We start from the raw sequence: 23,764 nt of genomic DNA, 5'->3' as shown, positions 1-23,764 counted from the left end.
ACAGGGGTTTTTTTCTTCAGTGATGTTTATGGTCATTATAAAATGCTCATTATAGAAACTGAGAATAAGCTTGAAAAGAAGGGGCAAAACGTCATCCATAGTTCTCCATTCTATTAACATTTGGATGTACTCCCTTACCCAGGGGAACCCCCAGGGGGTTCACAGTGATTCCAGAACCCTCTGAAATGGGGTATGCACTCAGTGTCAAGTATGTGCTTTGCCACGGGATTCATTGGGTGCCCAGGGCTCCAGGACCCAAAAGGTTAAGAGGCTGCTCTGGGGGTTGGGGGGGAGGGAGTCCATACACACCACACAGCCACATGCAAATAGATCTACACTGACCCGGAGGCCACACGTACACATACCTGACTGTGTGCACAAACCCTCCCGCCACACTCCTTCACACTGCTGGGTACGTTCTGTTCTCTCACCCAGACTCACTCCTGGCACCTGTACACGTATTGTTGACATACACATGCACACGCACTTCTTTGTACACACACCTCCCACCAGGACACACACTTATTCACACTAATGTGTTCACTGTATGAATGCAGCCTGCCTGGTCTGGGAGAAATTTAGGAGAGGCTGCAGGAGGACAAGCTCATTTCACGGACGCTGCTGCCACCTACTGGCCATGCCTGGCATTAGCACCCTTATTTGGTTCCTATTCCTTTCTCCTGTTCTGTTGTCCACAGCTCATCCACTTGCCCAGCCCTCTCCTCATCCCTGGAAATTGTGGACTGGAACTGGTTTCTGAAAGAGGGTCTTAAATGAGGGAGGCAATCTGTTGGGAGATACTGGGTGAGCATGGAGAACTATAACTGACTGACCACCCTTTATGTGTCAGGCACTGCTGTCCTTTAAAGCTATTACCTCCTTTGTTCTTTAAATCCATGGGCCTTATACAGTGCCTGGCACATGGAAAGTCATAATAAATATTTCAATTGAATAATTTAAAACCTTGAAAGTGAGTTTTTTAAAAAAATTTAAAATTACTTTATTTATTATTTTTGGTTGCGTTGGGTCTTCGTTGCTGCTCGCAGGCTTTCTCTAGTTGCGGCGAGCGGGGGCTACTTTTCGTTGCAGTATGCGGGCTTCTCATTGTGGTGGCTTCTCTTGTTGCGGAGCACGGGCTCTAGACGCACGGGCTTCAGTAGTTGTGGCACGTGGGCTCAGTAGTTGTGGCGCATGGGCTTAGTTGCTCTGCTGCATGTGGGATCTTCACGGACCAGGGCTCGAACCCATGTCCCCTGCATTGGCAGGCAGATTCTTAACCACTGCGCCACAAGGGAAGTCCGAAAGTGAGTATTTTTAACACATGAGGAGCTGGAGGCTAAGAGAGGGGAAGTGACTTGCCCAAACTCACACAGCAGCTTCCTCTGATAGTCAGGATGTTGCTCCAGAGAGAAAGAGAAGGAAGACACAGCAAAGCTGAAAATCTTTACTAAGAACTGTAGGGGGCTTCCCTGGTGGCGCAGTGGTTAAGAATCTGCCTCCCAATGCAGCGGAGCAACTAAGCCTGTGCGCCACAACTACTGAGCCTGCACTCTAGAGCCCGCGAGCCACAACTACTGAAGCCCGCGAGCCTAAAGCCTGTGCTCTGCAACGAGAAGCCACCGCAGTGAGAAGCTGCGCACCACAAGGAAGAGTAGCCCCCGCTCGCTGCAACTAGAGAAAGCCCGTGCGCAGCAACGAAGACCAAATGCAGCCAAAAATAAATAAGTAAATAAATAAATTTATATTAAAAAAAAGAACTGTAGGAAACCCAGCCCAGATCCCCACCCCCAGAGGACCAGGAGAAGCACCCAGAGGTTGATGAGGTCAACCTGGAGGGATGATTTCCCCACCCAAGAAGGTTCCCCTCCCCTGAGCTGCTGCCTCAAATTCATTCATTCAACTAATATTTATTGTGCACAGTGTGGCAGGATCTGTGCTCAGACTGAGGATAAGCAGTGAATAAACGGATGAAAGTCCAGTCTTTCCCCATGTTCAGTGTGGGACTCCAAAAAGGCCCCTTCCTTGCTGTTCCACTCCCATGGGCCCCTGGGACCCCTTGGAGCTTCTCATCACCATCCTGGCTGTACTGAGTGGATGGAGAATCCAGAATGAGAGCAGAGGGAGATGTGGGTCAGGGGTGGGAAGGGATGGTTCAGCCCGGACGGTCCAGTACTGAGGTTGAGCAAAGACAGCCTGACACCTTGAGTCAGGCAGACCTAGTGTTACCGATCCAGGTTCGTCTGCCTGACACATGGCAAGCCAGACACTGAGATGCCGAAGTTTGCAGCAGAGAAAGGGTTTATTCACGAGGCAGCCAAGGAGACAAGAGAACAAATCTCAGATCTGCCTCCCCGAAGGCAAGGGGCGGGGGATAAAGAAGCAGGGTCTTACGTGTGTGGAAAGGTGGTTGGTGGTAGGGAAAGGGTGAGGTAATCAGGGTTCTGCACAGGTGTATCTGAGTGACATGGCTTCTTTATAGGATGCATGTTCAACAACGGAGGTGCTTAGCATGATCTGAGGTGGAGTTTTTGGCCCTCTGATGTCAAAAGGTCATTCATCAGACACCTGTGCAGGCCCAGTTTTAGGGTCAGCGGCCCCAACCAGTCTTAGCCAGCTTGCACTGGACAGGAGCTGATTCCAAATTCCTGCAAAACAATGTAAGCTCCCTGTTACGGTAGTGACCCATATGTCAGAGGTGTTGTCTCTGGGTCTGAGTCCTCTCTCTCTCTGTCTCCCATCCTCCATGCCCCAGCCTGGCTGCAAGAGGAGGGGCTTAGGATGTGTCCATCTAGACTGACCACACGTGGGTGATATCCGACTGACAGCACTGCAAAGACTCAGACAAAACTCTGTACTGACCAAAGACCTCGGTGCCAAGCAGAGTGCTGGCACTGTCTGGGGAGGCAAGGGCAGGCAGAGAAGGCTTCCTGGGGCTTATGGGCTTGGACCTCCAAGCCTGGAAAGCAAAGGAGGATTCGACTGATGGAACAGAGGATCCCTGAGCAGACCTGGCTGGAGCAACCTAACTGTTAGGATGTGGCCACACAGAAGGTACGTTGAGTATGGGCTTAGTTCCAGGTAGGAAGCTCTGGAAGATCTGGGTGAAGGCCTACTTGTGAGGCACGGGCGTGGGGTTGGGAGTGGAGGGGATTGGCTGGGAGACATGAACCCAGATCCTGCTCTGGCTCCAGAATTCCCAAATCTCCCATGGGCACCTCATACTTGACCCCACCAGGCCTAGGGGTGGACTCACCATGGGGTTTATTTGTCAGTCAAGGCCTCACACTTGCACAGGCCCTAGGAAGGACCATGGCCTTGTGTTCACAAGGTCATATGTGTCCATAAAATTGACAAAAGTAAAATACATGAACTTCAGATAGCCTCATCCACAAGAGGGCAGACAGCAGAAGCAAGAAGAACTACAATCTTGCAGCCTGTGGAAGAAAAACCACATTCACAGAAAGATAGACAAGATGAAAAGGCAGAGGGCTATGTACCAGATGAAGGAACAAGACAAAACCCCAGAAAAACAACTAAATGAAGTGGACATAGGCAACCTTCCAGAAAAAGAATTCAGAATAATGATAGTGAAGATGATTCAGGACCTCGGAAAAAGAATGGAGGCAAAGATCTAGAAGATGCAAGAAACGTTTAACAAAGACCTAGAAGAATTAAAGAACAAACAACAGAGATGAACAATACAATAACTGAAATGAACACTACACTAGAAGGAATCAATAGCAGAATAACTGAGGCAGAAGAACAGATAAGTGACCTGGAAGACAGAATGGTGGAATTCACTGCTGCGGAACAGATTAAAGAAAAAAGAATGAAAAGAAATGAAGACAGCCTAAGAGACCTCTGGGACAACATTAAATGCAACAACATTTGCATTATAGGGGTCCCAGAAGGAGAAGAGAGAGGGAGAAAGGGCCCAAGAAAATATTTGAAGAGATTATAGGCGAAAACTTCCCTAACATGGGAAAGGAAAAAGCCACCCAAGTCCAGGAAACACAGAGAGTCTCATACAGGATAAACCCAAGGAGAAACATGACGAGACACATAGTAATCAAATTGGCAAAAATTAAAGACAAAGAAAAATTATTGAAAGCAGCAAGGGAAAAACAACAAATAACATACAAGGGGACTCCCATAAGGTTAACAGCTGATTTCTCAGCAGAAACTCTACAAGCCAGAAGGGAGTGGCATGATATACTTAAAGTGATGAAAGGGAAGAACCTACAACCAAGATTACCCAGCAAGGATCTCATTCAGATTCTATGGAGAAATCAAAAGCTTTACACACAAGCAAAAGCTAAGAGAATTCAACACCACCAAACCAGCTCTACAACAAATGCTAAAGGAACTTCTCTAAGTGGGAAACACAAGAGAAGAAAAGGACCTACAAAAACAAACCCAAAACAATTAAGAAAATGGTCATAGGAACATACATATCAATAATTACCTTAAACGTGAATGGATTAAAGGCTTCAACCAAAAGACACAGGCTTGCTGAATGGATACAAAAACAAGACCCATATATATGCTGTCTACAAGAGATCCACTTCAGACCTAGGGACACATACAGACTGAAAGTGAGGGGATGGAAAAAGATATTCCATGCAAATGGAAATCAAAAGAAAGCTGGAGTAGCAATACTCATATCAGATAAAATAGACTTTAAAATAAAGAATGTTATAAGAGACAAGGAAGGACACTACGTAATGATCAAGGGATCAATCCAAGAAGAAGATATAACAATTATAAATATATATGCACCCAACATAGGAGCCCCTCAATATATAAGGCAACTGCTAACAGCTATAAAAGAGGAAATCAACAGTAACACAATAATAGTGGAGGACTTTAACACTTCACTTATACCAGTGGACAGAGCAGCCAAATAGAAAATTAATAAGGAAACAGAAGCTTTAAATGACACAATAGACGAGATAGATTTAATTGATATTTATAGGACATTCCATCCAAAAACAGCAGATTACACTTTCTTCTCAAGTGTGCACGGAATGTTATCCAGGGTAGATCACATCCTGGGTCACAAATCAAGCCTCAGTAAATTTAAGAAAATTGAAATCATGTCAAGCATCTTTTCTGACCACAAAAATTTCCCTGTAATTGATTTCTATGAGATTAGAAATCAATTACAGGGAAAAAAAAGTTAAAAACACAAGCACATGGAGGCTAAACAATACATTACTAAATAACCAAGAGATCACTGAAGAAATCAAAGAGGGAATAAAAAAATACCTAGAGACAAATGACAATGAAAACACAACAATCCAAAACCTATGGGATGCAGCAAAAGCAGTTCTAAGAGGGAAGTTTATAGCAATACAAGCCTACCTCAAGAAAAAAGAAAAATCTCAAATGAACAATCTAACCTTACACCTAAAGGAACTAGAGAAAGAAGGACAAACAAAACCCAAAGTTAGAGAAAGAAAGAAATCATAAAGATCAGAGCAGAAATAAATGAAATAGAAACAAAGAAAACAATAGCAAAGATCAATAAAACTAAAAGCTGGTTCTTTGAGAAGATAAACAAAATTGATAAGCCATTAGCCAGGCTCATCAAGAAAAAGAGCGAGAGGACTCAAATCCATAAAATTAGAAATGAAAAAGGAGAAGTTACAACAGACACCGCAGAAATACAAAGCATCCTAAGAGACTACTACAAGCAACTCGATGCCAATAAAATGGACAACCTGGAAGAAATGGACAAATTCTTAGAAAGGTATAACCTTCCAAGACTGAACCAGGAAGAAACAGAAAATATGAACAGACCAATCACAAGTAATGAAATTGAAACTGTGATTAAAAATCTTCCAACAAACAAAAGTCCAGGACCAGATGGCTTCACAGGTGAATTCTATTAAACATTTAGAGAAGCGCTAACACCCATCCTTCTCAAACTCTTCCAAAAAATTGCAGAGGAAGGAACACTCACAAACTCATTCTATGAGGCCACCATCACCCTGATACCAAAACCAGACAAAGATACTACAATAAAAGAAAATTACAGATCAATATCACTGATGCATATAGATGCAAAAATCCTCAACAAAATACTAGCAAACAGAATCCAACAACACATTAAAAGGATGTTAAGTGATCAACACCCCCATGATCAAGTGGGATTTATCCCAGGGAAGCAAGGATTCTTCAATATATGCAAATCAATCAATGTGATACACCATATTAACAAGTTGAAGAATAAAAACCATATGATCATCTCAATAGATGCAGAAAAAGCTTTTGACAAAATTGAACACTCTTTTATGATAAAAACTCTCCAGAAAGTGGGCACAGAGGGAACCTACCTCAACATAGTAAAGGCCATATATGACAAACCCACAGCAAACATCATTCCCAATGGTGAAAAACTGAAAGCATTTCCTCTAAGATCAGGAGCAAGACAAGGATGTCCACTCTCACCACTATTATTCAACATAGTTTTGGAAGTCCTAGCCACGGCAATCAGAGAAGAAAAAGAAATAAAAGGAATACAAATTGGAAAAGAAGAAGTCAAAATGTCACTGTTTGCAGATGACATGATATTATACATAGAGAATCCTAAAGATGCCAGCAGAAAACTACTAGAGCTGATCAATGAATTTGGTAAAGTTGCAGGATGCAAAATTAATGCACAGAAATCTCTTGCATTCCTATACACTAATGATGAAAAATCTGAAAGAGAAATTAAGGAAACACTCCCATTTACCATTGCAACAAAAAGAATAAAATACCTAGGAATAAACCTACCTAAGGAGACAAAAGACCTATATGCAGAAAACTATGAGACACTGATGAAAGAAATTAAAGATGATACAAAGAGATGGAGAGATATACCATGTTCTTGGATTGGAAGAATCAATATTGTGAAAATGACTATACCACCCAAAGCAATCTACAGATTCAATGCAATCCCTATCAAATTACCAATGGCATTTTTTACAGAACTAGAACAAAAAATCTTAAAATTTGTATGGAGACACAAAAGATCCCGAATAGCCAAAGCAATATTGAGGGAAAAAATTGGAGCTGGAGGAATCAGACTCCCTGACTTCAGACTATACTATAAAGCTACAGTAATCAAGACAATATGGTACTGGCACAAGAACAGAAATATAGATCAATGGAACAGGATAGAAAGCCCAGAGATAAACCCATGCACCTACGGTTAACTAATGTATGACAAAGGAGGCAAGGATATACAATGGAGAAAAGACAGTCTCTTCAATAAGTGGTGCTGGGAAAACTGGACAGCTACATGTAAAAGAATGAAATTAGAACACTCCCTAATACCATACACAAAAATAAACTCAAAATGGATTAGAGACCTAAGTGTAAGACTAGAGACTATAAAACTCTTAGAGGAAAACATAGGAAGAACACTCTTTGACATAAATCACAGCAAGATCTTTTTTGATCCACCTCCTAGAGTAATGGAAATAAAAACAAAAATAAACAAATGGGACCTACTGAAACTTAAAAGCTTTTGCACATTAAAGGAAACTACAAACAAGACGAAAAGACAACCCTCAGAATGGGAGAAAATATTTGCAAACAAATCAACGGACAAAGGATTAATCTCCAAAATATATAAACAGCTCATGCAGCTCAATATTAAAAAAACAAACAACCCAATCCAAAAATGGGCAGAAGACCTAAATAGACATTTCTCCAAAGAAGACATACAGATGGCCAAGAAGCACATGAAAACATGCTCAACATCACTAATTATTAGAGAAATGCAAATCAAAACTACAATGAGGTATCACCTCACACCAGTTAGAATGGGCATCATCAGAAAATCTACAAACAACAAATGCTGGAGAGGGTGTGGAGAAAAGGGAACCCTCTTGCACTGTTGGTGGGAATGTAAATTGATACAGCCACTATGGAGAACAGTATGGAGGTTCCTTAAAAAACTAAACATAGAATTACCATATGACCCAGCAATCCCACTACTGGGCATATACCCAGAGAAAACCATAATTCAAAAAGACACATGTACCCCAATGTTCATTGCAGCACTATTTACAATTGCCAGGTCATGGAAGCAACCTAAATGCCCATCGAGAGACGAATGGATAAAGAAGTTGTGGTACATATATACAATGGAATATTACTCAGCCATCAAAAGGAACGAAATTGGGTCATTTGTAGAGATGTGGATGAGTCTACAAACTGTCATACAGAGTGAAGTAAGTCAGAAAGAGAAAAACAAATATCGTATATTAATGCATATATGTGGAACCTAGAAAAATGGTACAGATGAACCGGTTTGCAGGGCAGAAATTGAGACACAGATGTAAAGAGCAAACGTATGGACACCAAGGGGGGAAAGATGTGGGGGGGTGCGGGGTGGTTGTGTGATGAATTGGGAGATTGGGATTGACATGTATACACTAATATGTATAAAATGGATAACTAATAAGAACCTGCTGTATAAAAAAGGAAATAAAATAAAATTCAAAAACTAAAAAAAAAAATACATGAACTTCAATTGGTTGTGACCACTGCATCTTTCCGCTCTGACTTTCCCTCCTTCCCACTTGTGTCCTCTGACCTTGAGTGGCTACAGGTATTTTTTATTCTTTTTTGTTTTTTTGGTGTTGTTTTGCATGATATATATTTTTTGTAATCAATAATTTTTTTATTGAAGTATAGTTGATTTACAATGTTGTGTTAATTTCTGCTACACAGCAAAGTGATTCAGTTATACATATCTTGATATATATTAATACATTCTTTTTTAAAATATTCTTTTCCATTATGGTTTATCATAAGATATTGAATATAGTTCTCCATTTTTTATTCTTAACTTTGCATTTTTTTTTAGAGAGGCCTCCAAATAATCTTTAGGCCCCAGAATCCTAGACCTGCCCACTGGGTCCTGAGTTTACCCAACTGTAAAGATAGAGTAAAGGCTGTGAAGGGTCTTTACAGGAGTAAAGATGATCTCTTTTAATCCTCTCAAAGGCACTGAGAGGAACACCACAACCCCCTGCCTCAGAGCTGACCCCCATGCACCCAAAGCAGCCCCCCTATGACAGGTTGAGCCCCTGGCGCAGGTCTCCTTGGGCAGCCTGGGCGGCTGGGCTCTACGCCACCCCAGCGGCTCTATGACCGCAAGGTGGCAGCATATACCATCTTTCCTTCTCCATGGAGCCTGCGCCTCCCAGATTCCTGGCCCCAAACAGCCAGAATCTTAGCCTTCCCACCAAACACCTCCATCGGCTCTTTCCTGCCCTCTCAGGAAACGGGGAGTGCTGCCTTCAAGTCCTGGCCTTGCCACTGACTGGCTGTGTGATCACAAGTAGATCACTTCACCTCTCCCAGATAAAATAGGGGGATCTCATGGGAACAGGTTAGTGAAGTACCTGTCAGATATATAAAAAGCCAATCATTGGCAACCACTGCTGTTTGAACAGGGGCTTCTGGAGATGGCACCTTCCCTGGCAAGGGGGTCTCCTGGCAGGATTGGCCCCCTCCCCACACTTTAGCAAAGCTGGGCAGCAGGGCCTTCAGAGACCTTCGGTGTTTATTGGGGGGCACCCTCTGTGCCCACACATGCATCCCTCCCTGGACTGGGGCATCTGACTCGGCTTTTTCTCCATCCCTACCAACCCCCATCTCTCCCTTGGAGGGGGCTCTGCAGCATCTTGCCCACCTTGATGTCATCCTGGGGATCTGCCCCAGGCTTCAAATGGATCCTCCTGGGGAGGGTTCCTTGAACCACTTCTCACCAATTCTCTCTCTCTCCACCTCAGATGTCCCCCAAGTGACTGCCACACCCCAGCCAGCACATGGCTGTCTCTATCTCAAAGCCTCTCTGGCTGGTCCCCAAATGTCAGTATCTGCCCTCTCCCCCACCACCTGCCCTGCTCTTTTTTTAAAACAAATATTTATTTATTTATTTGGCTGCGCCAGGTCTTAGCTGCGGCATGCAGGATCTTAGTTCACCGACCAGGGATCGAACCCAGGCCCCCTGCATTGGGAGTGCAGAGTCTTAGCCACTGGACCACCAAGAAAGTCCCACCTGCCCTGGTCTTAACCTGGCATTCAAGGCCTTCCACTATGTGGTCGCACAATTCACTCTGTGCTCCAAATATACCAGACCATTTTCTGTTCCCAAAGTACACCTTCACTATCTGACTTCCAGGCCTTTGTGCAGGCTGTCCCTCCCCCTGGAATGCCCTCTTCCATTTCCATATAGAAAATTCATCCTTAAAAGTCTAGCCGGAAGGTCACCTTTTCCAGGCAATCTTCCCTCATCCCTCAGATGGGATCCTTTTTCTTTTCTGGGCTCTGGGTATACAGTTGCTTTAGGGCCTTCATCACAGGAGGCCGTGAATCACAACAGAACGTCCATTATGTATGGAGAGCAACTTTCAGTTTACAAATGGCAATCCCGTCTAATACCCTAGAGTCATAATGTCCTGGAGTCACGAAAGTGAGGTAATGGCAGGATGAGTGCCATTACCTCATTTGACTGTTGAGGAGACAGGCTACGAGAGAAATATGACCGGCCAGGTCATACACCCGCCCTGTGAATGGTGGAGTCAGGATTCAAACCTGCAACAGATTCCAGCCACATCCCCTGCCTCAGGCCTGAGCTTCCCACTCTGTGTCCATCATTCCTTGTGACCTGGTCTTGTGACACCCTTCCCCAGTTAGACTGGGTACTGGTCAGTTTTGAATAATGTGTTCAATTAAATTTTGTTGAAGGAACAGACGCTCCCATATCGGCCCTGCCCCATTCCCTGGCCTCATTATCACCCAACTCAAGACCCAATCAGGGCTGATGGCAGAGCCCAGGCTCTGGCAGGATAAGGAGTTGGCTGGAGGCCCAGGCAACGCAGGAGGAGGGGGAGACACAAACAGGTTCCTTCCCCCAAGCTTATCAGTCCCCCACAGGCCCCAGGCAAACTCGGTGCTCAGCCTGGGGAAGAGATCTGCCCCCCACCTGTAACCTTCACGCCTTCTATTAAGAGCTGTTGTGACCTTGTCTGTCGCTTCTGCTCTCAGACCCTCTTTAGAACACTTTTGGCTGTAAGGATTCAATGGGATCAAATGAGAGAATGCACATAAAATAATAGTGATCGCCTCCTCTGGAGGCCTCCCCCACAGGGATCATCTCAGGGAGCAGATTACTCCCTGAGTCAGGGGAGGGAGGTGGAGACTTCACAGGCAGGGGCAGTGGGGCAGGGGGCCAGAAGTCCAGGCAGTGACAGCACCCCCCCATCCCACCCCCCAACCCAGTGACTTTCACCCACACAAGTGCACAAGTCACCTCAACAAGAAACCCAGGCTGTCTAGGCAGAGAGGACCCTGGGCAGGGCAGACTTCTCTAGGGCCCCAGGGCCTGGTGGGAGGTGGGGCCAGGGTTGGGGGGGGACCAGTTTATATGACACAGAGAGAGACAAACACAGAGTCACACCCTCTGTGCAAACTCACCAACAAGGGCACACTGTCACACCCATAAATGCACCCCTCCCCCAATACACAGAGATGAGAGACACACACAAGGTCAAGATCACAAGCACACTCCCACATAGACGTCCCACACACAAACTCAGAAACACAGAGGCCTCCCCCACTACACACGCATTCCCAGGCCCACACAGTTATCAGGCCAGGGCAGGCGTTGGCGTTGCTGAGTCACCCCCAGGCAGCTCCTGCCTAGCAGAGGAGGAGCCAAGTGCCAGCCCCAATCAGGGAGGGGGCGGGGCCTGCGGCAGCTCCTTAGAATAGCCTAGTCTGGGCCGCTGCGGGATTCTCTTCGCCCGGTTCCTTCGATTGAGGAGCAGAGAAGAGGGGGGCGTAGGGGGAGGAAACCCCTTTTGCCGAGGCTAAATCAAGGCATTCACAGCCTGCTTTCTCCCGGGTGAATGAATACATGTGGGAGCAATTAAAAACTAACATTGGATCCATTACTGGGTATTTGCTTATGTATTTTCATATACTCTCATTTAATTTTTGAAACAGCTCTATATGAAGTTGGGGCTATTATCAGTCCAGAGGGAAAGTGATTTGCCCAGAGGTACGAAGCTGGTAAGATGAAAAGCCTAGACTCGATTGCCTCCAAATCCCAGACTCGTAACCACTGGGCGATACCACCTGGTGGGCAGGTGAGAATGTGGACAAGTGAAAGGTGCCTCAGTAGGCTTGGGAACCTGGGTGTGTGCGTCAGCTTTCCCTGTGGGGTCCACTGAGCGAAGGACTGAAAGGGTCTCAAGTGTCCAGATTTCTGATTAAAGGAACTAGAGATTCTGTGGTGCATTGGAGCCTGTGCACCTTTATCAGAAAGCATCCCCCAGATCTAGGGGCTCAGACCCTTCTCTGCTAGACTGTGAGCCTCTTGAAGGCGGGGACCAGGGCCCTGAAAACTAAAACAAGACTTGGCTCAGAGGAGGCTTCAGTGAATTTGGGGGGTCAAACCATGAATTTATAACTTTGATATAACATTAACATCAATAATCATAATAAAGGCTAACACTTTTTGGATGCTTACCCTGAGACTGGCACTGTTCTTAGTACTTTACGTGGATTATTTCATTTAACGACACAGCTTGTAAGTAGCAGTGTTGGGTTCTGAGACTAAGGCAGTCTGATTCCAGAGTCCATCTAATAGGAAGACCACTGAAGTCATAGGAAGTCACTTGTCCTCAGTGAGCTTCAGTATGCTCCATTTGCCCCCAGAAGTGATTAGCTCTCCATGGCTCTCCAACCTGAAATACCCTATGATTTTATGATTCTTTGATTCCTCAACATGGAAGAGCGATTAGGTTTGTTCTCTGTGGGCAGTACTCCTAAAGGGCAGAGTTGGCCTTAATCTTAGGCAGAGCTTTTGAAGTCTCAGGACGTTTTTAAAATGAAGGAGGCCTGACTGGGAGGTGGTGAGCTTCCTGTCATTGGAAGTATGTGAGAACAGGTCTGAAATGAGGTAAAGAGGGGAGGGGACTTGGACCAGTGACTATGTAAGCCCCTTCCAGCGCTGATGGGATGGACAATCGGAGGGGGAAAGTCTCTGAGAAGAGTGGCAAGATGGGGATGAAGGGAGAACCCACATTTACTGAACGCCACCAACTGTGTGCCGGACCTGCCCTTGACACTTAACATATATCGCTAATTCTCAGGGAAACATTGTAAGATTTATAGTTGAGGAAATTCAGATTCAGAGAAGTGGCTCGCTCGAGGTCACACAGGTGGGACAGGTCACCAAGGGGTTCTCGCCAGGGTCACTTTCCTAGGTCCCCTATGACCAACTCCCTATCTCCCTTCTAGCCTTAAGGGTAGCACCACGTGGCAAATTGCACCATACTTTCGCCATATGACGTCAGACACCACACCAGCCAATCCAGCAGCTCTCTGCCCGACCCTCCCCAGACCCAAAGGGTCAGCACCCTGCCGCCCAGAGCTAGGCGTCCGGTCAGGCCGCACCTGCAGCCCCCGCCCCTTCCCGGTTGAGACGCTCGCTGTGCCTGGCTCTTTCCCCCACGCCGCCCCGCTGACTGGCAGTTGCCTGCGCCAATCAGAAGGCGCCCCGGGTCGGGGGCGGGGCCTCACGCCCGAGTTGCCCTGTCAGTGCAGGTGGAGGCCCCCGGCGGGGCAAAGTGGCAGGAACCTCTTAAAGGGCGAGAGTGGCGGAGGGCGACAACGCGGCCCGGCCCGGCCCAGCCAGGTCTCCGCCCCATCCGGCCCAGGTGAGCCCGGACCTCCTGGGGGCGACCCCGGGAGGGACGGGGTGAGAGACGGATGGACCCACTCCCTAGGGACCGGGCCGTCCCGCGGGTGGGGAGAGATCTGGTCCTAGGGGTCGGGATCGGGGGCTCTAGGGGTCCCGGGTTCCAAGTTCCGAACTGGGGGTCCAGAGGGCCCTGGGAGTCTCGAAGTTCGGAGTGCGGGGAGGGGCAGGGGCGACAGGAAGGGGGTTCGAGAGCTCGCGTCCGGAGATGGACTCTTGGCGCTGGCGGTCCCAGCCGGTCCCGGGCTTGTCTGGGTCGGGGGTCCTGGGTTAGGTGCCGGCGGGCGTGTCTCTAAGGAGTGCTGCAGCCCAGCTCCCCCCCCACCCCGCAACCCCGCCCTGTCGGGCCCCGAGTGCTCCTGCCGGGCCAGCTGCAGCGCCGGCTGAGCGGGCGGGCGGGCGGCGTGCAGCGGGAGGGGGCACCCGGGCCCAGGGCCCCGCGCCCCGCTCCGGCCCTTACGTAACTGACTTTGAGTTTCCGGACTGAGGGACCCGTGAGCTGGGGCGCTGGCTCTGCCCGCCAGGGTGGCTCTCCTGTCGCCGCCCTGGCCGCACACGCTGCCTTCCAGGCTTGGTCTAGGGGACTTCTCTCTGTCTCCAGTCGGCCGGGTCTCTCTGTCGTGCTCTGGTTCCTGCTTGCCCCCCGGTTCCCTGTGTCTCTCATCTCCTCTGTTGCCCAGTCTCTCCCTGTCCCTGTCCTCTGTCTTTCTCCGAGAGTTTTCTGCCCTCGCCTACACTTTCCTATCCTACCCCAAGAGAAACCCCACCTCTTTCGGGGTAGGATAGGACTTCTCCCCTCCAGCAAATTGAGGGCCGGGACTTGTCCAGACCGACCTCAGCCCAAGCTTGCCCCAGAAGGAGGGAGGGGAGGACTACCCCGTGGGACTGGGGGAGGTTACTCCGAGGCCCACAGCTTCTTCTGGGAGGGAGTGGCTGAATGTGACCCCCTTAAGTACCCGGATTGGGGCTGAAGGCAGACCCCTCTCTGCTTCTGGAGTCCTTTTCTCCAGGAGGAGGCTTGGGGAGAGCCTGACCTGGGCTTGGGCTTAGGGAAGCTGGGAGTCCCTGTGAGAACTGCCTGGTGTCAGGTCAGGGTAGCTGCTCAGCTACTGAAGGGAAGAGGGTAGGGCCGGGGAGGGGCCAGAGCACTGGCACAGAGCCCCTGAGGTTACTGCATGCTCCCAACTTCACCCCAGTTACAGGCCTGGGGACTGGCGTGGGCAGGCGATCAACAGGAGGAGGCCAGAGGACTTTTGCATGGAGGGTGGGGGAGGGTGGAGATAGAAGTGACAGACTCTCAGGTCTAAGGAGCACTTACTGGGATCACTCCCTGCCTTCAGATACCTGCTGCTGTCGGGTGCATGTAAACAAGGTGTTAATAGCAGCTATGAGGTGGTAATTGTTAATTCTGACTAGGAATGGGGGAGGAGAGACTTTGCAGAGGGGGTGGAAGTTTTGGGAAGAAGGGCATCCAGAAGCTGTAGGGAGCACAGAGGAGGGACAGAAGGGGACTTCTGGTACCCTGTAGGCTTTACATGCAGCAGAACTGGGTTTGAATCCTGCTCCTGCCACTTCCTTGCTATGTGACCTTGCATGAATCACTTCACCTCTCTGAGCCCCAGGTTCCTCCTTAGTCAGTAATCCAGATCTTACAGGCATTAGCAGAATCAAATGAGGCAAAGCGTGTGCAGTGACCAGAATGGTAACTGTTCTGGGAACAGGCCAACGGGGGTGTTTTAAGAAAGGAATAGAGTGAGGAAGCCCTGAGGTTTCCTCTGGGTATAGAGGAGAGACAGGCAGAGCCTGCCAGGTCCTAGCAATGTGGGATGCAGGTGGAATGCCTGGGTGTGTGGCTGACACGCATGTGTTTCCTGCTCAGCCCATCCCTGAACTGCCTAGACCAGGCTGGCCTCCCTCCTGAAGGCCCCAGGTGCCAATAGAAGCTCCCAGGCTGCCCCACTCCCTAGGTCAGTGGGGGTGGGGCCCCTGGCAGGGCAAGGCCAGCACCTCCTTTGCAGAGTGGACCCTGACAGGGAGCCTGGCTGACTCTGCTGGGCAGGAACCTCCCAACCTGGCTGGGAAGATGCTGATGCAGTACAGGCCTCTGGAGGCCCAGAGCTCTGCTGGCTGGAGTTGGGTACAGCTGATAGGACCTGAGACAGAAGCTGGCTGTGGTGGAAGTGAGGAAGGGAGATGCAGGGAGAGACCTCTGGAGGGGGAGCCTGAGCAGAGCTGTGGAGCCAAAGAGTAATTTCATGTGGTTATTCCCTAAGCCTTTCCTGAGCACCTACTGTGTGACATATATGGGTCAGCTGGCCAAAGAGCTGAATAGGATACCCATGAAAGACTCACCGTAGAGGTCATGGTGGCCTGAGATTTGTTGGGGATTTGCAGAGTGGACCTTTATGATAGTCCCCTGGGGGATGGGGCATTCAGAATTTCCCCAGGGCCTAAGATTCTGATGTTTATTAATGGGGCAGGATTCCACTCCCTGATAGTCTGTGGGCAGTCACTTTTCTCCCTGGGTCTCAGTTTCTCTTTCTGTGAAATGAGAAGGGCAGATGAGCCTGGAGTCTCTAAGGATCTTCCAGTGCCCGTTACTACAGCCTCCGGGACCTGGTTTGGGACTACCCTCACCCCACATGAGGGGAGGGGGAGAGAATGGGGCAAGGGCAAGGTTGAGTGTGATGGGCCCCCAGGTCCTGTTCTTGGCCTGTGTTCTCGAATCACAGTTGGAACTGCAGCCTCTCGAGCACTTACTGTGCATGGCGCTCTGTGCCTAGCCTTTAATATGCAACATTACGTATTCCTCATAATTCTTACATCCCCGTGAGGGAATAGGTATTATCCCTATTTCACAGGAGTTCAGGGAGTGAATTGACTTGACCAAAGTCACACAGCTAAGAAGTGGCTGGGCTGGGATTCTAAGCCAGGTCTGTCTGCCTCCAAAGCCTAGACTCAGCTTAAAGGGGGAGACTCCACCCCGTAGGTACTGAGGTGCCCACATTGCTTCGCCCTTACCTGCAGAACCTGCCTGACCCCTGCTGGGTGAGCTCAGAGCTCTGGGATGTTCAGGCTGGGGAGGTGGGGGACAGGCTCTGTGGGTGCCCACTGGTTCCAGTGAGGGGGGAAGGAAAGAAGCAGGAGCAACTTGGGGGTCAGGGCCTCACAGGGAGTTTCTCCAGAGGGCCAGCCCCACCTGCCTATGCTCAGTGCAAGAGCTGGGCACTGAAAGGCAACCCTGGGTATGCGGCCAATTTGGACCTCAGTTTCTCCATCTGTAAAGCATGGGTTTAGAGTAGCTGAGTACAGACATTCCTTGGCCTGTGGGTGAGAGGCTGAGGTTGGCAATGGGGTCAAGGGTTAGAGGAGGGGTCGGGTAGTAGTGGCTGAGCCTGCGGAGGGAGAGTTTGGGTCAGGAACAGCTTGGATCCTGGGCTGGCTGTTTGACAACAACTATTTTAGATAAAGGGACTGAGGTTGGAGAGGTTCAAAGGCTTGTCTGGGGCTGGACAGCTAGTATGGCAGAGACTGAAGGGCAAAATGGAAGGGAAGACCTGGAGAACAAAATCCAGGCAGATGCCAGTTGGAATCCTGGCTTGACCACTTAACTAGTCTTGGAGATGTGAAGTGAGCGGCCAAGAACACACAGAGAGGAGTCCCTTCACCTCACTGTCCTCATCTGTAAAATGGGAATAGTAATAATTTTGCCTTTGTCCACTTCCTGGGTTATTGTGAAGGTCAAAGGAGATGAGGCATTTGTGGAATCAGGTGAGAATGTGGGTGCTGGTTATTTTTCAGTCCAAAGCTGCACTTCTGGGTGTGTGTTTGTGGGGAGGGAGCATTTCTGACAGCAACTCTGCTGAGATGCTTTACCCTGGGGTGATGCACTGGAGAACAACCCTAAGAATGTCACCACTATTTATTGAGTAATTTGTTACCATGCACCAGGCACTGGGCTCAGAGCTTCACCTCTCATTGTCTCCTTTAGTCTCTACCTTCTCAGGTAGATGGTGGCCTGACCCACACCAGATCTCTCTGAAACCCATGCCTACAGCTCCCTGTGATAACAGTAGCTAACATTTATGAAGTTTGCTGTGTTACTGTGTGCCAAGCATTGTTCAAAATTTTTTACATATATTAATTTACTTAATCTTCACAACAACCCTGGATGTGGGTACTAATACTTTCCGCACTTTACAGATGAAAATCTGAGACACAGAGAAGTTAAGAAATAGGCCCAACGTCACCAAGCTAGTACATGGTAGAGCCAGGGTATGAACCCAAGTTCTTAAGTCTCCTCCTTGAAGCACTCATCACAGTTGTATTTCGGTTATTATTTATAAGATTGCTTCCTCACTGACTGTAGGTTCCATGAGGGCAGGGACCAACACCTGGCACACAGTAGGTACTCAGCTAATGTTTGTCCGCAGGGATCCTGCTGCCTCCAGTGGGCTGGGCCCATGGAGACCCGATGAGCTCAGGGTAGATTATCAGACTGTCAGACTGCTGACTAAGAGGGTATCTGCCCCAAAGAGCCCCGGAGGCAGAGGGAAGGGCAGGGTTCCCCCCCGGGCCCAGGCTCAGGCCAAAGAGGGGCCCCAAAGACTTTGTTTGTTGGCTGTGCTTGTATCTCACTGCTGTCCTTTGCTTCCATGTGCCACTGCGGCGATGACTCCACGGCTTCTCCCCTGACGGCTGCGTGACCCCATGGCTGCTTCTGGGTGAGTACTGGTTTGGCTAAGTAACTGCCACATGGGCTTTATTCTAATGCGCATCCTGTGGCTCTGAGGCCACTGGGAGGTGTAAAGGGAGGCCCGAGGTGGGGGAGGAAGAGCTGAGTGAAGATCCTAACTCTGAAGGTGGGATCGTATCACAACCAGCTGACTTCTTTCCAGACTCCTGACACACTGATGCAGTGATTTTTGCGTCTGGTTTTAGCCACTGATGGGTGGCTCTTTGTGTCTCCGTTTGCATCTGTAAAGTGGGAATGTTAACACCTACCTGACACAAGTATGTTTATTCTTTTATTCTCGTAAGCCCCACGAGGGCCAGGGCCCGGATGTTTGTTCACCTGTGCACTGCTGTATCCCAGCACTGAGGATAGAGTGGCTCGTAGTAGGTATGCAATGAATATTTCCAAATGAAAGAAAATATTAATTCAGCATCACTATGCACCCATCATTGTGCTTTGTATTGGATTAAATGGCTAATGCATATGAAGTGCCCAGCCTTATAGGGGCTCAGTGAGCATGAGTCCCCTCTTTGCTCCCAAGATTGTGCATTCCTTGGGGGCCAGGTCTCTGTTAAGTGAGCTCTGGGTCCTCTGAACTGAGTGTAGGGTCAAGTACCAAGCAGGCATCAGTCAGCAGAGAGAGGGGCCTAGGCAGCGAGACTCAGGGCCTCTGCTTAGGCCTGGGGAAGGAGTAGCAGAGCCTCTGGATTTCATCAGAAGGGTGGGGTGGCTGGGGAGGTCTGGGGCTGAAGGAGGGAGGGATGAGGAGGGACTCTGCCTCCTAGGACTGCCACTTTCCTAGCTGTGTGATCTTGGATAAGTCACTAACCTCTTTGAGTCTTGGAGACCTCATCTGCGACATGCATATCATAGCACTTGCCCCACACGGGCGTGGGAAGGAGCCAGTGAGAAGTGAGGGGCACAGGGCCCTGCTTGGTAACTGTTGGTTTTCTCCCAGGCCTGGGCTCATTCTGGGAGAGGACTAAGTAAAGTGTTCCTCTTTTTGGTTCCTTTCTCCTACTTTTAACTTCCCACCTGGGTGGAACTAGAATCTAGGAGTCAGGAACCCCAGACTCCCCAGCAGGCTGGCCAGGGCCCAGGGATAAGGGCTGGCTTCTGCCCAGTGTGGAAGTAGCTGAGTGGAGGTCCCAGCTCTGCCATTTTTTGCTGTGTGACTTGGTTCAGTAAACCACCTTCTCTGGGCCTCAGTTACCTCACCTGTAAAATAGGGTTAATAAAGCATACTTCCCTTGAAGGATTATTCAGTGAGCAAATGGGTGGAGTAGGAATCATCATCACTATTACTATTTGGCCCTGGCTGAGGAGGCTCCAGGGAGGGCCCTGGAGAATTGCATCCCACCTTGGCCGGCGGATCCTGAGACTCTCTAATCATCATATGTACTATTGCCACTTATTGGATATTTTTCATATGCTGGGCTGGTTGTTATATGTTATTTTAGACACATTATCTCATCTAGTCCTCCCAGTGACCCTATGAGGTAGGCATTATGGCCTCAACTTTATGGATGAGGGAATTGGTGCAGAGTAAATCAAGTGAGTTACCCAGAGTCACATAGTTATTTAGGGGTGGAGCTGGGGTTCAGACCCAAGTCTGCTCACCCCAAGGCCACAATTATTAGTGTGAAATCCTCTTACTTCCCCAAAGGAGGCAGAGGCTGGGTCTGAGTCTTGTCTGTCCATCTCCATTGCCCAGCACAGTATTGGTGGGGGCTGCTGGGCTGTTTGCTGAATATATAGATACACACACACACTCACACACGTGTGCGCACACACACACGTGTGCGCACACACACACACATGCGCACGCACACACACACGCACACGCACACACACACACACACGCACAGTACCCCCACCCAGCTTGGTGCTCCAAGAGTTTTGAAGAAAGGAGAGAACAGAAAGCAGGAGAAGGCCTGCCAGTGTAGTTGTTGAGACTCAGACAGACCTGGCTTTGAATTCTGCGTCTATCGCTTACTAGTTGTGTGACCTTGGGCAAGACATTTAACCTCGTAGAGACTTAGTTTGCTTATCTGTAAAATGGGGATAAAAAAAGAAACTACCTACCTCTTAAGAGTTCTTATGAGGATTAAATAATGCACGTAAGGCACACGGTGAGTACTCAATGATAGTAATTATTGTTATTACAGTTATAGTTATAAGTATTATTTTGGGATTACAAAGATATCCCTCTTGAGACAGTGGAGACCAGGCCTGGGAGGAACCCGCTGGGGACAGGCAGGTAGTAACCAATCTAACAGGTTCTGAAAGTCACCTGCATGTAGGGAGGGAGGAGGCCTCTTGGAAGTAGGAATGTACCTCCCTTTCCTAGCCATCTGCTTTCATTCATACCCAATCTGTGCCAGGCCCTGTGCTGGGCATGAGGCACAGAGGTGAATCTGTGTCATCTCTGCCCCCACTGCCTCCTCGCCTGGGAGCTCAGAGTCTGGTTGGGGAGGAGGACACAGAAACTACCAACTCCACCTTTGATTGAAGCACTAAAGTGTGAACTGTGAACATCTCCTCAGGCAAAGACCAGGAGAAAGGGCATTCCTAGTGGAAGGAACTGCTTTGCCAAGGTACTGAGCCGTGACCTGCACTTGGGGGGATGCGGCTGGAGAGACAGGCTCAGGAGAGTTAGGGGACTTGGCCCAGAGGCCATGGGGGACCATTGGCTATGAAGCAGGGGAATGGCGTGGCCAGGCTTGTATTTCGGGAGGATCACCTTGTGCGGAGGACAGACAGGAGGGAAGGGGCAGGGGCAACTCTCCAGGTGAGTGATGCTGAGGTATGGGGCCTGGGATGGGGAGCAGTAGGGGGTTGTGAGCTCTGTCCAGGAGGCAGAGCCAGCAAGGCGAGCTAGACTGCAGTGGGCAGGCAGGAGGGGGAAGAGGTGAGAGTGAGGTCTTAGGTCTGGGGGTGATGGGGCCTGCTGGGGTCTCTGGCTGAGGGACACAGCTGGGTCGGGGGGTAAAAGCCACTTGTCTGCTCCTTGCCACCTTCTGCCTCAGTTCCCCCAGGGCCCATGCCCGCTACTTCTGCCTTGGGGGTCCCTCGTGGTGAACCTGGCAGGTCTAGCAGGGAAGAGAGCTCTTTGGGGTGGAGGCCGGACAGGGGCTGTGAGGTGCAGACAAGCCTTGGGTTCTAGCCCTGCCAGTGTCACTGAATGTCTGTGTGGCCCCTGGAAGTCACTCCCTCTCTTGCCCTGTGGTCCTCGCCTTGAGAGAGAGGATAAGAAAACCTGTTTTGCCTGCCTCAAAGGCTCAGTGATAAAATACAAGTATAGACAACATACATCTATTGAGCATGGACTGTGTACTAGGTTCTGGGGGCACAAAGGTAACTCAGAGGGGGTTCTTACCCTTCAGGAAGCATGAAGCACTTCGGAGCGAGCCCAGCCCAGCAGGTGCTTAACTCTAGTCCTCAGGGGAAGAGATAGCTAAGCTGGGACTTGAAGGACGAATAAGAGCTCTCTAGGTGGGCAGTGGAGGGAACAGATTTCTAGGCATAGGCAACAGCGTGTGTGAAGGCTTGAACGTACACAATGTGCTTGGGTCCTAAGTACGTAGTTTGGTATGGCTGGAGCAAAAAGGGAGAGGTAGGTGGTGATGGGAGGTGAGGCTGGACAGGGAAGCAGACCTAGATCACGCAGGGCTTTGGAGATGGTCACTTTGGAGATGATCGCTTGCTACTCTCTCCTTCCTGCATCTTCATAACTGCCTGCTCCCCTCATAGAGACTGCCAGGGCCCTTTCCACCCTCCTCTTCTCCCATCCCCCCTCCTTCCCTCCTTGTCCCTTCTTACCCCCACTCTAGTCACACCCAGTGGCTGCCTCTCTCAGGAGTTAACAACCTGGGTTCCCTGCTGGCTCTGCCACTTATAAGTTGTGTGGCCTTTGGTCATTTGCCCTCTCTGAACCTCAGTTTCCACCTCAGTAAAATGGGGACAGCAGCCTTCCTCACAGGGAAGGGCGGAGGCTTCAATGAGGTAATCCCCACAAATGGCCTTGTACAGTGTCTGAATGTAATGGGCACCCATCAAAAGCAACTCTACTTAAATCATCATGTTTTGGACTTCTCGGTCTCTCTGGTCCCACCCACTGCTTCCCCTGCCTCTCCAGGCAGTGAGCTCTGGCCAACAAAGGAAGGAAAGGATTAAGAAACAAGCCCAAATCTCCAGAGGGGTCCTGGCCCACTGCTGAGCTTGCTCCCTCCTACCCCTTGCCTCGCCTTGGCCTCAGGCCCAAGGACGCTCAGTCTTGAGGGCAGGGCTCTCCCGAACTCCCCACCCTAGAGGCCCCTCCTGGGCTAGAGGCCAAAGCCAGCAGCAGAGTGATGTCCTGTATCTGTGGGAGGCCCCATAGTCTGGGCAGAACTGGATCCCTGAGCCTCTTGGATTTTACGGCAAAGGCTGGTGACCAAGTCCCTTTTGGCACAGATGCAGGAACCTCAGATCAGAGCAGGTGGCTGATGGCGCAAGGTCATGCAGCAGGAACCTAGGTCTCCGGACCCTTTTTGTACTATCCTGTGAACGGTTGGGATGATGGCTATCATTTCACCTCCCTGAGCCTCAGTTTCCTCTGCTGTAGAATGGGGCTGATTTTACTGTGAGGATTGGCAATAATGTAGATAAAGCACTTAGTCCAGGGTCCAGCACTGTGAGGCCTCAGTGGTAGGTAGCAACTGTTACTGCTGTTATAACTGCTGCCTCTGAGAACCTTCTTCTGCCCTACCTCTTCCCAGTCTAGGAACCTGGAGTATTTGATACAGTTTCTTGTTGAACAGATGACACCCAATAAACTGGTTTTAAGGCCAGAGGCTCAGCATATTTTGCCCCCTCTCCTCCACCTCCCCCTTCCTAGTTGGCTAGAACACTCTATCCTCACCCTTGGCCTGATTTTGGCCTCTGCCCCTTGCCCATCTCTGCCCTCCTGGCACCAAGCCTGCATGATCTCTCTTCCAGGAGCCACATGAGGACAGAGTTTCCCTTCCGCAGCCTCCTCTGATCAAATGCCACTGCAAGTGCTTTGAAAAGCAGAGTCAGAAGGGTCTTGCATTACCCAGGCCTCAGCTGATTTTACTGTGGAGACAGTTGAGGGCTGAGGGGACAGAGGTGGACTCTTGAGTTCCCTGGAACTGCCCTCAGGCAGCTAAGACGACACTAAGACTTTTGCAGAGGTCGTGAAATAGGCCTAGAAGGGCAAACCTGGTCCACAGCCCCAAATGTGGAAGAGGAGAAGG

The 23,764-nt window shown here is 49.3% G+C and overlaps 2 protein-coding genes across 33 annotated transcripts in view; both read left to right on the top strand.

The window, feature by feature from the left end:
• Positions 1–13,349, top strand: part of OPRD1 (opioid receptor delta 1) — a 56,516-nt gene extending 43,167 nt beyond the window's left edge. The window contains exon 4 of the mRNA XM_082348421.1: positions 2,753–13,349. The gene's annotated coding sequence lies outside the window, so the exon portion shown is untranslated. The remainder of the gene's footprint in view (positions 1–2,752) is intronic.
• A 147-nt stretch (positions 13,350–13,496) lies between these two features.
• The window catches only part of EPB41 (erythrocyte membrane protein band 4.1), a 202,946-nt gene continuing 192,678 nt past the window's right edge, over positions 13,497–23,764 (top strand). For 2 of the 32 annotated variants that reach the window (XM_082347478.1, XM_082347486.1), the window contains exon 1: positions 13,504–13,730. Coding sequence is in view for 12 of the 32 variants with exons in the window: in XM_082347490.1 (XP_082203616.1) it covers positions 18,482–18,495 (14 nt within the window). In the remaining 20 variants the exon portion in view is untranslated. Of the gene's footprint in view, positions 13,731–13,992; positions 18,496–23,764 lie in introns of those variants that run through there. The other 30 variants (XM_082347489.1, XM_082347493.1, XM_082347473.1 and 27 more) reach the window with 28 other exon arrangements.

The sequence above is a fragment of the Balaenoptera borealis genome, assembly GCF_965194805.1.
Source record: "Balaenoptera borealis genome assembly, chromosome: 1".
In the NCBI taxonomy this organism is placed as follows: domain Eukaryota; kingdom Metazoa; phylum Chordata; class Mammalia; order Artiodactyla; family Balaenopteridae; genus Balaenoptera; species Balaenoptera borealis.
Note: the sequence above shows the minus strand (reverse complement) of the source record. Positions and strands in the feature narration are given on the sequence as shown.